This window comes from Atheta coriaria, unplaced genomic scaffold (genome assembly GCF_025399875.1).
Source record: "Atheta coriaria isolate IRGN ID8LTWV9N9 unplaced genomic scaffold, Caltech_Dcor_3.1 hic_scaffold_6_pilon, whole genome shotgun sequence".
NCBI classification, from domain to species: Eukaryota; Metazoa; Arthropoda; class Insecta; order Coleoptera; family Staphylinidae; genus Dalotia; species Dalotia coriaria.
This window is the reverse complement of record NW_027045448.1, coordinates 15,037,420-15,049,233: the sequence shown is the minus strand read 5'-3', so window position 1 is coordinate 15,049,233 and position 11,814 is coordinate 15,037,420. Positions and strand designations below refer to the sequence as shown.

The 11,814-nt window shown below is 41.3% G+C and overlaps 6 protein-coding genes across 9 annotated transcripts; 2 read left to right on the top strand and 4 right to left on the bottom strand.

The window, feature by feature from the left end:
- Positions 1-104: 104 nt before the first annotated feature.
- On the bottom strand, positions 105-2,217 carry Pdk1 (Phosphoinositide-dependent kinase 1). Of its 2 annotated transcripts, none has more exons than XM_065306499.1 (4): positions 2,027-2,217; positions 1,609-1,807; positions 362-1,548; positions 105-301 (listed from the first exon to the last, which is right to left on the bottom strand). In XM_065306499.1, the coding sequence occupies exons 2-4, from the start codon at positions 1,745-1,747 to the stop codon at positions 200-202; spliced, it is 1,428 nt and encodes a 475-aa protein (XP_065162571.1). In that variant the 5' UTR covers positions 1,748-1,807; positions 2,027-2,217; the 3' UTR covers positions 105-199. The 2 variants fall into 2 exon arrangements, with proteins under 2 accessions (XP_065162571.1, XP_065162572.1); XM_065306500.1 differs by having other exon boundaries at positions 1,609-1,795.
- Positions 2,218-2,263: 46 nt separating this feature from the next.
- mle (dosage compensation regulator mle) lies at positions 2,264-6,498 on the bottom strand. 3 transcript variants are annotated; one of them, XM_065306493.1, is made up of 5 exons: positions 6,346-6,498; positions 5,796-6,282; positions 3,328-5,506; positions 2,659-3,273; positions 2,264-2,599 (listed from the first exon to the last, which is right to left on the bottom strand). In XM_065306493.1, the coding sequence occupies exons 1-5, from the start codon at positions 6,422-6,424 to the stop codon at positions 2,330-2,332; spliced, it is 3,630 nt and encodes a 1,209-aa protein (XP_065162565.1). In that variant the 5' UTR covers positions 6,425-6,498; the 3' UTR covers positions 2,264-2,329. The 3 variants fall into 3 exon arrangements, with proteins under 3 accessions (XP_065162565.1, XP_065162566.1, XP_065162567.1); XM_065306494.1 differs by lacking the exon at positions 6,346-6,498 and adding an exon at positions 5,564-5,604 and having other exon boundaries at positions 5,796-5,895; XM_065306495.1 differs by lacking the exons at positions 5,796-6,282; positions 6,346-6,498 and adding an exon at positions 5,564-5,794.
- A 74-nt stretch (positions 6,499-6,572) lies between these two features.
- On the bottom strand, positions 6,573-8,189 carry LOC135793524 (protein TFG-like). The gene is made up of 2 exons (XM_065304524.1): positions 7,660-8,189; positions 6,573-7,601 (listed from the first exon to the last, which is right to left on the bottom strand). Exons 1-2 carry the CDS (start codon positions 7,847-7,849, stop codon positions 6,883-6,885), a joined length of 909 nt encoding a protein of 302 aa, XP_065160596.1. The 5' UTR covers positions 7,850-8,189; the 3' UTR covers positions 6,573-6,882.
- A 74-nt stretch (positions 8,190-8,263) lies between these two features.
- CSN3 (COP9 signalosome subunit 3) lies at positions 8,264-9,847 on the top strand. The gene is made up of 3 exons (XM_065304522.1): positions 8,264-8,456; positions 8,526-8,768; positions 8,826-9,847. Exons 1-3 carry the CDS (start codon positions 8,402-8,404, stop codon positions 9,803-9,805), a joined length of 1,278 nt encoding a protein of 425 aa, XP_065160594.1. The 5' UTR covers positions 8,264-8,401; the 3' UTR covers positions 9,806-9,847.
- On the bottom strand, positions 9,830-10,984 carry LOC135793523 (casein kinase II subunit alpha-like). The gene has a single exon (XM_065304523.1). It carries the CDS (start codon positions 10,923-10,925, stop codon positions 9,882-9,884), a length of 1,044 nt encoding a protein of 347 aa, XP_065160595.1. The 5' UTR covers positions 10,926-10,984; the 3' UTR covers positions 9,830-9,881.
- A 105-nt stretch (positions 10,985-11,089) lies between these two features.
- Positions 11,090-11,695, top strand: LOC135793525 (protein LLP homolog). The gene has a single exon (XM_065304525.1). It carries the CDS (start codon positions 11,208-11,210, stop codon positions 11,583-11,585), a length of 378 nt encoding a protein of 125 aa, XP_065160597.1. The 5' UTR covers positions 11,090-11,207; the 3' UTR covers positions 11,586-11,695.
- Positions 11,696-11,814: the final 119 nt, after the last annotated feature.

Below are 11,814 nucleotides of genomic sequence, written 5' to 3'. Positions count from 1 at the left end.
GGTCTATCATCAGCCATCTTGTTCCAGCACAGACAAGAAACAAAACGCGACTAAATATTTTAAGAGTAAAGAAACTTCACACAAATAGAAAAAAGTACAATACATTGACTTAAAAATGGATAATGTAGAATAAATAGTTAATTTAATAATCGTTATAATTTCGGAGGTGCTTTTCTTCTGTTCGTAACATACAAAGTTTCTATTTAGTAGATGAGTAGTAAAATGCTTTTACCTCGTCAATACATTTGCACCACTCCAGTGCATAGCCTTCTGGATCTTCTAAATAATAAGTCCTATTAGGCTGTAAAAAAGTAGAAAGCAAGTTTTAATAAATGTAAATAAACGCAGAAAATATACATACAGTATGCACATGAAAAGTTTTGAAATTCCTAGGTTCCGGCCGAAGATCAGCACTCCAAGGAATCTCACCTTTGAGCACCATGGCATCCGGATCAACGTAGTACAAATGCGGACCAAGCGTAAGTAAAAGCATCCTCCGCTTCGGAAACAGTCCTTTTCGTTTTTCAATCAAACCCTGTTTCAAAATCAGATTACCCTTTACTAAATCGTTCCACTTATCACCGCGTTGTAATGCTAGGCGTCGATCCTTCTCGGTAGCATCAACATCGGCAATATTTCGATTCGCCTCTGATTTTTTTCGAGTGGGCGTTGCCGCTATCATCTCCAAATGCAAACGACCAGCCTTGCGATCATCAAAACCGGGTTCCAATTCATCAGAAATCTGAGCATTGTGACTCTCATTACTATTGCGACGTTCTTTTCCTAAAGGTGGCTCGCCTAGATCATCCCAATTCACTCCGGCGAAAAATTCGTGCTCACGGATGCTTGAATAAGGGCGCTCGTCAGCAAAGCCTAATCGATCATTTGGGTCCAGTACCAACAACTTGTTAATTAAATCCTTCCCGATCGGATCAAAATTCTCCGGAAAGTCATAATTCAACGCAAGAATCTTCTTGAAAATTAAGTAATCCGATGGTCCGGTAAATGGCATCGTTCCAGATATCATCTGAAAGAGTATACAACCGAACGCCCACAGGTCCACCGCATAGGTGACCCTTCCACTCGTGAGCACCTCGGGGGTGACAAACTGTGCAGTGCCAACAAAACTATTTCTTCTCTGGTTATCAGCAGGCGCCTCAGAAGTCTCTAGAGACTGCGTGTCGCTGATGATTTTCGAACTACCAAAATCAGTTAATAATATGTGCCAGCTATCATCCAGCAGGATGTTTTCAGGTTTGAGGTCGCGATGTATGATATTTTTCGACTTTAATATCTCCAATGCTAAGAGAAGTTCAGCAGCATAGTACTTGCAGCATTCTAATGAAAAGGAGCTGTTGATGTGGGCCAAAAGGTCGCTGTATTTGGCATAGCTGAGGACAAAATACAAACGCTCCACGTCCTGAAACGTGGCGTACAATCTCACAAATAACCTATTGCAACTGGAGAGCTTTAAAAGTGCGTTCTTTTCGCGTGTCACATAGTTCATTTTCTTCTCTTTTACAATGTGTTGTTTCTGGAGCACTTTTACTAAAATTGGGATGACACAGATTATTATTATTTTTTTTTAATTGGTGAATGAATGCTTACTTGCAAATTCCTTATTAGTGTGAATGTCTTTAGCAAGGTATACAGTACTAAAGCTGCCTTCACCAATCACTTTGCCAAACTTGTAGTCAGATGCAGTCCTCTTTTTGGCTGCGGGTTCATCAGAAGGTACCGGCGTCATTTCTCCCAATTCAAATGGCCGTGGCCTACTATCAATCAACCTTTCACTCTGAAATTTCACCTAACAATTTTAATAAGACAGTGCAAATATTAACATTTTTATTGGAGTTGTGATTGTAATATGCATACGCGCATTGCTAAGCAATTGCTGTAAACTGTGAATTATAGCAATATATTTTCCAGCGTATTTACAAAGCACCAGTAAAAGGGAAAACCTGTTGTGGGTTTTATTGGTCGGAAAATCCAACCGCCATTTCGTATGAATATATTGCAAAATTACCTTTCTAGGCAACAACTCCTATGTAAATGATAACATTTCGTTGGTAGTTCTGCAACTGCAGGCAAATGGAACACTTTTCGACCGATTTACGAAGAACAAACAATGAATAAACCCAACATAACACACCATTCGCGTTGCGGAAGAACCGCAAGAACGCTGACCAGCTGATCGTTGCGGTGGCAAGTGATATCTTGGTTGCCTACCTCTCGAACTGTCATTTTACTCAAAATTCAAATATTTCATCCACCGGATCAATGTTTTATTAAATAAGTTTATAGTTTACAGATATAAACTGCATCTAATTTAATAATAATTACTTCTTCCCCTCTTGCCCCAAAATCCACCACCACCACGTTGGAAGCGATCATTCTGCTCCCCTCTGCGCGCAAATTTGTGTGTGGATGGTCCGAAATTTAGTCCTCGACCTCCACCGAATCCATAACCGCCTCCAAATGAATGCCCACGTGGAGGACGTTTACCAAACAACCCGGGCGTGGGTTGAAAACAATCAGCTCTTTCGATTTGATGATTACCAGCCTCCAATGTGCATAGTTCCCTTATTACTTCAACAAGCTAAAAAACAAATTTTTAATCAAAAACAGACAAAAGTCAAGTTGAATAAAATGGGCAACCTCTTGATCGGATTGTGTCATTTGTAAAATATCTTCAGGCCGTTCCGAGTATCGGCGCACCAAGCTCTCCAATGCAGGTCTCAACGCAACCACTTCGGCTGCAATAATTGGATCTATCTCTAAATTAATCCAGTTATCCAAGCGCACAACGCCGTCCACCCAGTCCACTTTCCGAGAGCCAAAGAGCAACAAATGTAAAGGTGACACCATGGACATTTGCTTACAACTCACAGCACGTGTGCGAATCTTTTCACCAAAAACAAAAAACGGAAACTTAAATGTTTGTTCCGAATTACTACAGTTAACGGATGTGCGATGTATGAGCGCCGCCTTTCCTTCGGTGGTGAGAACCTTGCGCTTCTCTTTGTGATAGCATACGTTCGGATACAGTCCAGAGCACATAAGGGCCATCACCATGTCCAATTTAATATCTAGCCCAACCGTATTTAATGACTGACTCTGCAGGGATTCCTCCGGAAAGCCGGAATTTATCAGGGTGTCGTGTAATTGTCGCTTTGCTTCCCATGTAACCCGCATCGTAGACATACTGATGCCTTTGTACTCACAAAAACGAGCTTCTGCTTCTTCTCCACCCTCCCGAGCATTATTCCAGAGCTGCAGACCAAAAACATATTAAACTATAGAATATTTGGCTTCAAATACACACACCTCAAAAGCATTCAACATTGCGACGTGATCGGAACATCTATCACCTGCCAATCCTCGCTGATAAAAACTAAGACGTCGCTGTCCGCCATTCAAAGTAAATATCTCTGGAAATGTTGACGAATTGGCCGCCATAGTAGCCAAAGGTGAGCCGATCATAAAAATACACCCCAAGACCATCATCTTTCCCAGCCGTGGCTCAATAGCCATCCTAGCCAAAATCTTCCCCAATGATGTCAATTCATCATTTTTATCCAGACACTTCATCTCACGCAGTAACACCTCCGCTTCAATAACCGCATCAATCGGCGGTGGTTCAATTGCCTTACTGAGGAAATGTCCAATAGCACCCAGTCGCAATAACTTAATACTCAACGCTAGTTCATGCAGTGGTGATCTAAACATCTCAGGTGTAACATGCTCTTCCAGCTTATCAAAACGCGCGCGCGTGCATAAATGATAACAAATGCCAGGACGCACCCGACCCGCTCGACCCTTTCGCTGTTCTAAGTTCGTCCTCGAAGCCCAAACAGTGGCATAACTCGTCATATTGTTGTGTGCAGTAAACATTTTCAATTTGGATTTGCAACTATCGATTACATACACAACATCATCGATGGTAATCGAAGTTTCAGCAATGTTCGTAGACAAAATCACTTTAGTAACGTGCGCAGGCACGCTCTCAAAGACACGACGTTGATCTTCCCTGGGAAGTTGTGAATGAAGCGGAAGGATTAAATATTGTGAACCACCAAAAACTGGATGCATTTGCAAGTGCCTCAGAAGCGCAAAAATTAAATTCCAGCCGGCAAGGAAAATCAAGATCGCCCCTGGTTCCTTGCGAGCTTTGATGTGTGTCAGTAACGCTTCAATCAGTTCAAACGACAGCTCCTTTTCGGACATGTCCTGAATTATATTCCGAGTGCGTTGCGAATAACTACTGCTCAATGAACGCGCCGCCGTTTTATTCATATCCTCATCAGGTTCATCCGGTACTGAATCCTCACCATCAATGGCTTTCCGTTTGCGTGGATTAATCGTCGGTTGTACAAACCCAGTTTGTTCGATGACATCTTCCAAAAAGAAAGCATCGACTGCAAATGAACGCCCGTCTATGTCCACCACTGGGCAATTATTGAAATATTTCGTGAATAATGAAATGTCTATCGTTGCAGACATCAGTATAACGCGTAAATCCGGATATGTGTGAACCATATCTCTTAAAACCACCAGAATAAAATCGCTGTTCACGTCTCTTTCATGAATTTCATCCACTATAACATGGCTCACGCCACGTAGACCACCTTCGAGTTTTCGAAGAAGTACACCAACGGTGCAGAAAAGAATTGAACCGTACGGACGTGGTAGAACACTCTCAAATCGCACGGAATAACCAACGCTTGCGCCAATCATCTCACAGCGCTCGGAAGCAATTCGCTCGGCTACTGAAATTGCAGAAATGCGGCGCGGTTGGGTAACAGCTATGTTGCACCATGCGCCCTGGCCGCTAGCAATATAATCATCAAGAATGTATTGACATACTTGTGTGGTTTTCCCACACCCTGTGTTACCTTTAACTATAATAACAGGATTTTCGTTTATGGCATGCATTAATTGATCACGGGCGTGGTAAACGGGTAATTCACCTCGTTTTAAAATACTTTCAAGTAGTTCGGGTTCGTTTTGATGCCGTTGTCTTGTAGAGGCTGCTAATTCCTCGCTTAGCTTTTCTAAACTCGTTGTAGCTAGATAGCCCTCATCAATGTTGCAATTCGTCCAAGCGTTCCAGTTTGGAGTTGGCGGAGACCAGGATACTACGCCGCCGCTTATTACCGGCTTCAAGGATTCACCTTCTTCTACCTCTGATAGCAGCAAAGAAATGCCTTCTGGTTTGTTAGGTAGTGGTTCTTGGATTGTAGTAAAATTTAAAGTTCGCAGGCAGTTAATTACTTTCGAGCGCAGGTCAGGTGTAATGTTGACTTTGTAGGGTGTCATTGAATTTGCTGCTTTGTCTTTCTTAAGCGTCCCAGAAAAAGCCTCGATAACATTCAAGTGATATAGTTGCCTCACAATGGAGAGTGCACATGATTTGCTAGCACTTTGTTTGTTGGAGCCGCTTTCGCGACCTGTGATGTTGCGATTTAGTTCTTTGATAAAAATTGTCATTGTAGCGATAAAACTTCTGCAAATCATTTTTTCTAGTTAATTTAGATGCATTTGCAGAATAATTCATACTTACATTTGGTGATCATTTTATTTTATGTTGATAAAAACGGCTACCTACATAAACAATTTTGTACAATTTACTTAAATATTTCCATCATTATTCTGTCTCATGAAGAAAATCAACTAGTAAATTTACTCCATGAGCTATTAATATTTTCAATTGTACAAAATGTTGTATGATAAAAATCAAATAGAATCTATTTATGCTAGATTCTCTTTGATTTTATTGCAAAAATGAGACTTACCTGACATGATCTGGTCCAACCACAGAATACTTGTAATCAGTATTAATTTTGTTCACCTGCATAAACTGGTGCAGCTTACTTTTGGCATTTTCAATTGTCCAGTTTCCATGAATTTGTGCATTCATATCCAGATTCTCAGCCTCCTCCATATGCTGCTGATTCTCTATCTTCCACTTATCATCAGAATTCCCAACAGGTCTATATGCTTGACCTATTCGGCTGGGATTTTCTCCCTCTGTGAAGACTGACCTCTGCTGTACTAGTGGTGGTAGATCAGTGTGTGAAACACCCTGGATATCCAGAACTTGCTCACTTTCCATTCCAGGCACTTCAGCAGCACTGACAAGACCCTGTCGTAGCATGTAGTGTACGAAATCTCTGGTGGCGTTTGTCTGGGCATCTTTCTTGTTGGTGGAATTGCCGACGCCGATGTACAAGTGACCAGGTACACGTACTTCGCAAAGAAATCGAATACGATGCTTTGGTCCTAAGGCAAATGAATAAACATTTTACAAGAAGTCAACTATGATGGATGTTTTTTTGTACTTACCTGCTGGGCGAAACTCGTACATAGGTTGTATGCTGTATTTTTGGCAGAACTGATTAAAGAATGACTTGATATCACTCATTTTAACTTAATAGAGTTGGTCCAACAATTGTACCGAAAACATTAGAGATTGTAAACATACAGCTAGATAGGCAGCGCGTAATACACAAATAGTAAACAAATAAATCAATGGTGTATTATGGGTTGCCTATGTAAATTTAAGCATACCGTTTAATATTTAAACAACTTTATTGAATTTAAATGATAAAAATACATTCCTTATAACTAACAAATATAATATGAAAAACAGTGTTTCAAAGTTAAGCCACAAATGCTTCTTTTTCTACCATGGAATCCTTTGCAAAGTGTAACAACTTGTATGAAGTTGTGTATAATTTAAAAACCATACTCCATATGCAGGCACACTGGCAGACATCTCCAATAAATGTCCTAAGCATCATCCAACTAAGTCAAATCAATGTAAATTACGAGTGAAATAAAGCTTGATAATTATAGTGTAGAGGGGATATTATGCTCTAATCAACGCGGCATGTACTGCACATGTTGCGGTGATGCCTGCGAGTAACTTTTCGAGTAAGGATTACTCTGTGAATGCGGCGGATACATGGTCGTCTGCGGCGGTCCGTACTGCGTGACAGCAGCATACGGCATTGTCGTGCTCGGATAGTTAAACGCCGGCGTTTGACCCATTTCAGGCTGCCCAACATAATTTGGCGCTTGGTAGGTATACTGGCCGCCTGAGTATGGATTGCTAGCAAAAGTTGTCGTATTCTGATAGCCTGAAGGAGTAGTTCTCACAAATTGAGGGTGACTGCTAGGTGCTGTAGAAGGCACAACATTAGACCCTAGACTGGTTGCAGTCCTTTCTTGCTCTGTTGTATCTTTCACAGGTTCCTGTGTGGTTTTGTCAAGCTGAAGTGGATCAAACTCCCTTGGATTCACAGAACTTGCAGCTGGTATAACCTCCTCTCCATTTGGCACATTAGTTTCAGTTACTGCCTCCTTTGTAGTTGGCAGTGAAGATCTATCCCCATCCAAACAATCAAGAATCTTATTAACTTGATCTCTTATACTTCGCAGCTGAACTTTGATTCCTAAAACATCTGCAGAGTTAACTTGTGTGGATGTTTTGTCTTCATCCTTGTCATCATTCATTAAAATTTGCAGTTTTAATATCCGGCTACATTGGATTGCAAATGATAAATCAGAACTATCAAATATTGTTATCAAATCACCATCTGAAATCATAAAAATGTATACTTTGTTGGTGATACTCTTTTGTGAAGCTAGTTATACCTTCATCCTTGTATTTGATGGTTATCTCATCAGTTGAAGACAATTTGCCTCGAAACACTCGCTGCATCATAAGCACCAGTTCGTCGTAGGTAATCGCTTCGTTGTGGATTGGTATGCGACGGATATCATCCGCTAATTGCACTTTTATTATCAGCTTACCGCTGAGGTCCATTTCGGTCTTGCATTCCATTTGGAAATGATAAATGCGGTGTTATTTTAGTTTCCAAATTCAACTGAGCACTGAGCACGAATAAGTACGTGACGCTGTGCACTTGATGACCGTATGTGAAAGCAATTAATGTTTTTTTTATTTCTCTACGACATGCGATGCGTTTGCTGGGTGGAGTAACAGGAATCAGCAGGAGCTGAACAAGGCAGCGTAAATACAGCCGTGCACACGGCGCATATGGAAGGGAGTGTGAACGTGATTAGTGTGACTAAAAATGTATGTACATATTATTTGGGTGCTGCTGCACATCTTATGCATCGCATAAAATGAATTCTATAGGGCTGCTTGAAAGGGAATGATTTTTCATAAATATCAGTGACATTTTAAATTATGGTTCTATTTATGACCGACTTGTTTCAGCGCTGTATGTTTATACAGCGCCATCTACAATTTTGAGCAAAAGAGAATAACAAAAATATTGAAGTTGTAAAGGATGTTCGCTGCTTGATTATTTAACAAAAAACAAAGCAACATTATTAGCAGAATTTAGTGAGTTAGTGATAAGTATAAGTAATGGCTTCGCCTCTAGAAGTATTTGCAAACACGATTAGAAACTTGTCCGCCGAAGGTGAGTTTCCATAAAAATGTCTTTTCTTTATATTTAGGTTATGTTTACAAATCCGCCGCGACTTTTCAGGAAGTTATCGCGATTTATGCGACTACTTAACGAAATCCAGTGACTTATTAGCGAAAAACACACAGCACCTCGATAATGTACTGGAGACATTGGATGTGCAGCAGCATTCACTCGCGATACTCGCAATACTGTGCGCCAAGTTCAATGCACCAGCGTCTACAGCACAGAACAATCGCTACAATCAAGCGCATGATTTCATTCTAAACTGCAATGGGGAACATATTAGGCTTGCACCAGAAATGTGTATGTACCATTAAGTAATTGATTTGATTCAGTTAATTGTTTGTGCTTATGTTTCAGTTGCTGAACTGTGCCACCTAATTACAGCATATTTAGTGGAACAGAAGCAAGCAATCCAGGGAATTTACCTGATCAAAAAAGCCATCAGTAAGATGCAGTTGTTTGATTCTCAGTTGACATCTATACATGCTGATCTTTGTCACTTGAGCCTCCTGGCTAAATGCTTCAAGGAAACTCTGCAGGTGCTTGACATTGACATCACTGGAATGTGCCAGGAATCATCAGCAAATCCCCCCTTTGACACTAAACATTATCTCTTGTACTTCTACTATGGTGGCATGATTTATCTTGCAGTCAAAAACCTGGACAGGGCATTGTACTTTTTTGAGGTGTGCATCACCACGCCTGCGTTCGCTATTTCGCACATTATGTTGGAAGCATACAAGAAATATATTCTAGTTGCGCTGCTCTCTCATGGCAAGGTACAAACGGTGCCGAAATATACGTCGCACGTGGTCACGCGCTTCATCAAGCCTCTGTCTCAGCCCTACCATGATTTGGCGAGCGCGTTTATGAATAATAACATCCCCGAGCTGAATAGTGTGGTTACCAAGAACACAGAACTCTTTGCACGCGATCACAACGTTGGCCTGGTTGCGCAAGTCTCTACAATGATGCACAAGAAAAACATTCAACGACTAACAAAGACCTTTCTCACGTTGAGTCTCGCTGATGTCGCGCTGCGGATTGGCCTGCCAGGCCCCGCGGACGCTGAAAAGATCATTCTTCACATGATCGAAGACCAGCAGATCTTTGCCACCATCAATCAGAAGGATGGTATGGTTGTATTTAGGGACGAACCGGAAAAGTACAACGGACCGGAAGTACTCATCAAGCTTGAAGCGGAACTGGGCGCGTGTATGGATCTTGATAGGAAAATATTCACAATGGATGAAGAGATTCAGGTGAATCCACAGTTTGTCAAAAAAGTGGCGGGTGTACAGGATGAGGACCAGCCAAAGAATACCTACGCTATGTGAATACGTCTGAATATACCATCAATAAACTTTTCTACGCGGGCATTTAATTTGTATTTAGCTATTAATGGTAACATAATTATTGTGATTCAGACGATCCGCTTTCAGTCGTTGGTGCGGCGCGGGCATTCTTACGAATTGGCCCAAAATATGGATGGTCCAACGCTTCCTTAGCCGTTATTCGATCCACGTGGTCGTATCGCAACAGCCGATCTAAGAAGTCCAGCGCATGGTCGTTGATCAAATACTCGTTCTCGGTTTTAATGAACCGGTCCCACTTCTTACGACTGTGGTGGCCCAGCGTGCTTCGAAACTGTGGATTCAAGTGGATTCTGTACTTGTTGAGGTAGTTTTCAAGGTTTTGCGTGCCTAGAACCTTGGCAATGCGCAAGAGTTGATCGAAGTTGTCGCTGCCGCTGAAAAACGGCTCCTTGCGGAAGATCATCGATGCAAACATGCAACCAAGCGACCACATGTCTAGTGAATAATCGTAGTAGCCATATTCGACAAGCAGTTCAGGCCCTTTGAAGTAACGTGATGCAACGCGCACGTTGAATTCAGTGCCGGGCTTGTAGAATTCTGCCAAACCCCAATCGATGAGTCGCAACTTGTGTTGCCCATGGTCTACCATGATGTTGTGCGGTTTGACATCTCGGTGCATGATGCCTTTGCTGTGGCAGAAGTTGAGTGCCTTGATCAGTTCGTAGACGTAGAAGCGCGTGTCGTACTCTGACAAATTGAAGTAGATGTGTTTAAAGTCCGCCTGGTTTACCTGTTCGAATACTAATGCGGTGTTGTTCAGGGGAATGCCGACTACCCCGAGGAGACGGATGATATTTATGCCTCCACGTAGCTCGTTCAGGATCTTGATTTCGCGTTTGATTTTGCGAGCTTTTACCGGTTTTAGAATTTTAACGACAACTTTCAACGCGGTTGACAACTGCAATGCTTCGAAAACTTCGCTATATTTGCCGCGGCCAATTTTTTGGACGATTTCGTAGTCGTCGGAATTTTGGTATTCGGGGGTGAAGCTATCGTAGTTCCAGAACTCTGCTGGCTTATCATTTAAGGCGTCTGCATAAACACGCGATTTGGTCGGGATCGGACCAGCTTGTCCTTCCATCTATAAATACTTGCGAAAGCTCCAAATTGATGACAACTATGAAAATTTCAAACTGTGTTTTCTGTCAATTTTATTATAAGGGTAGATTTGTGATCAAAAACAGACAAATGTCCATCCAAAATTGAGTCGGGCTCAATTTGAAAAATTTATTTGAAAGACAGCTAGCGTAGGCAACCCATGTTACACATGTTCGATGTTACTCCACAAGGCAAACACATGTTTGTTCTAACCACAAAAGTTTTAGGGCGCAATTCGAATTTGTTCATTTAATAATCAATTATCATGGCGAAAAGTCTAAGAAGTAAATGGCGCAGAAAGTGCAGGGCAGTTAAACGTATTCGTTATGGTCAAAAAGAACTTGAACGTCTGAAGAAAACACTTGGGATTGATGAGGCCAAGAATGAAGTTGACATGCAAGATGTTGCTGAAGTTGCTACAGTTGTGGATGCCAAGAAAATCAAAGATGAAGTTGCAGTTGCTGCTAAGGTGAAATCCGAAGATGCTATGGTTACCGATGAGAAGAAGCGCAACTTTAATCCGAAAACATTAAAAGATGAGACTGGTACCTACCCAGTATGGATGAATCAACGTCGCGTCAAAGCCATCAAGAAGGCTGTGAAGAAAACTTCCAAAATAACTCACAGGAAAAAGAGGAAATAATTTTTTTGTGGCTTTCAAACCTCAATTTGTTAATAGGATTTAATATGTATTTAATAATAAATTGCGCGCCTAAAACTTACGTTTTGATTTACGGGGCGCTTCGTTTACAATTGTTGTAAATTTCTTATTAAACTCCTTTGTTTCTCTACAAATAACCTGTCCCCAATGTTTATTACTTATAATGTTGAAAATATTGTTATCCGAAACATTTTTAAATATTTTGCAATGT

Coding starts and splice junctions, on each gene's coding strand:
- Pdk1 (XM_065306499.1), bottom strand. CDS start 1,747: ATGACGCCGGTACCTTCTGATGAACCCGCAGCCAAAAAGAGGACTGCA. Junction 1,549..1,608: donor CACTAATAAGGAATTTGCAA/GTAAGCATTCAT, acceptor TCCCAATTTTAG/TAAAAGTGCTCCAGAAACAA. Junction 302..361: donor AAACTTTTCATGTGCATACT/GTATGTATATTT, acceptor ACTTTTTTACAG/CCTAATAGGACTTATTATTT.
- mle (XM_065306493.1), bottom strand. CDS start 6,424: ATGAGTGATATCAAGTCATTCTTTAATCAGTTCTGCCAAAAATACAGC. Junction 5,507..5,795: donor GTTGGACCAGATCATGTCAG/GTAAGTCTCATT, acceptor AATGATTTGCAG/AAGTTTTATCGCTACAATGA. Junction 2,600..2,658: donor TGACACAATCCGATCAAGAG/GTTGCCCATTTT, acceptor TTTGTTTTTTAG/CTTGTTGAAGTAATAAGGGA.
- LOC135793524 (XM_065304524.1), bottom strand. CDS start 7,849: ATGGAATGCAAGACCGAAATGGACCTCAGCGGTAAGCTGATAATAAAA. Junction 7,602..7,659: donor CATCAAATACAAGGATGAAG/GTATAACTAGCT, acceptor TTATGATTTCAG/ATGGTGATTTGATAACAATA.
- CSN3 (XM_065304522.1), top strand. CDS start 8,402: ATGGCTTCGCCTCTAGAAGTATTTGCAAACACGATTAGAAACTTGTCC. Junction 8,457..8,525: donor TAGAAACTTGTCCGCCGAAG/GTGAGTTTCCAT, acceptor GCGACTTTTCAG/GAAGTTATCGCGATTTATGC. Junction 8,769..8,825: donor TAGGCTTGCACCAGAAATGT/GTATGTACCATT, acceptor CTTATGTTTCAG/TTGCTGAACTGTGCCACCTA.
- LOC135793523 (XM_065304523.1), bottom strand. CDS start 10,925: ATGGAAGGACAAGCTGGTCCGATCCCGACCAAATCGCGTGTTTATGCA.
- LOC135793525 (XM_065304525.1), top strand. CDS start 11,208: ATGGCGAAAAGTCTAAGAAGTAAATGGCGCAGAAAGTGCAGGGCAGTT.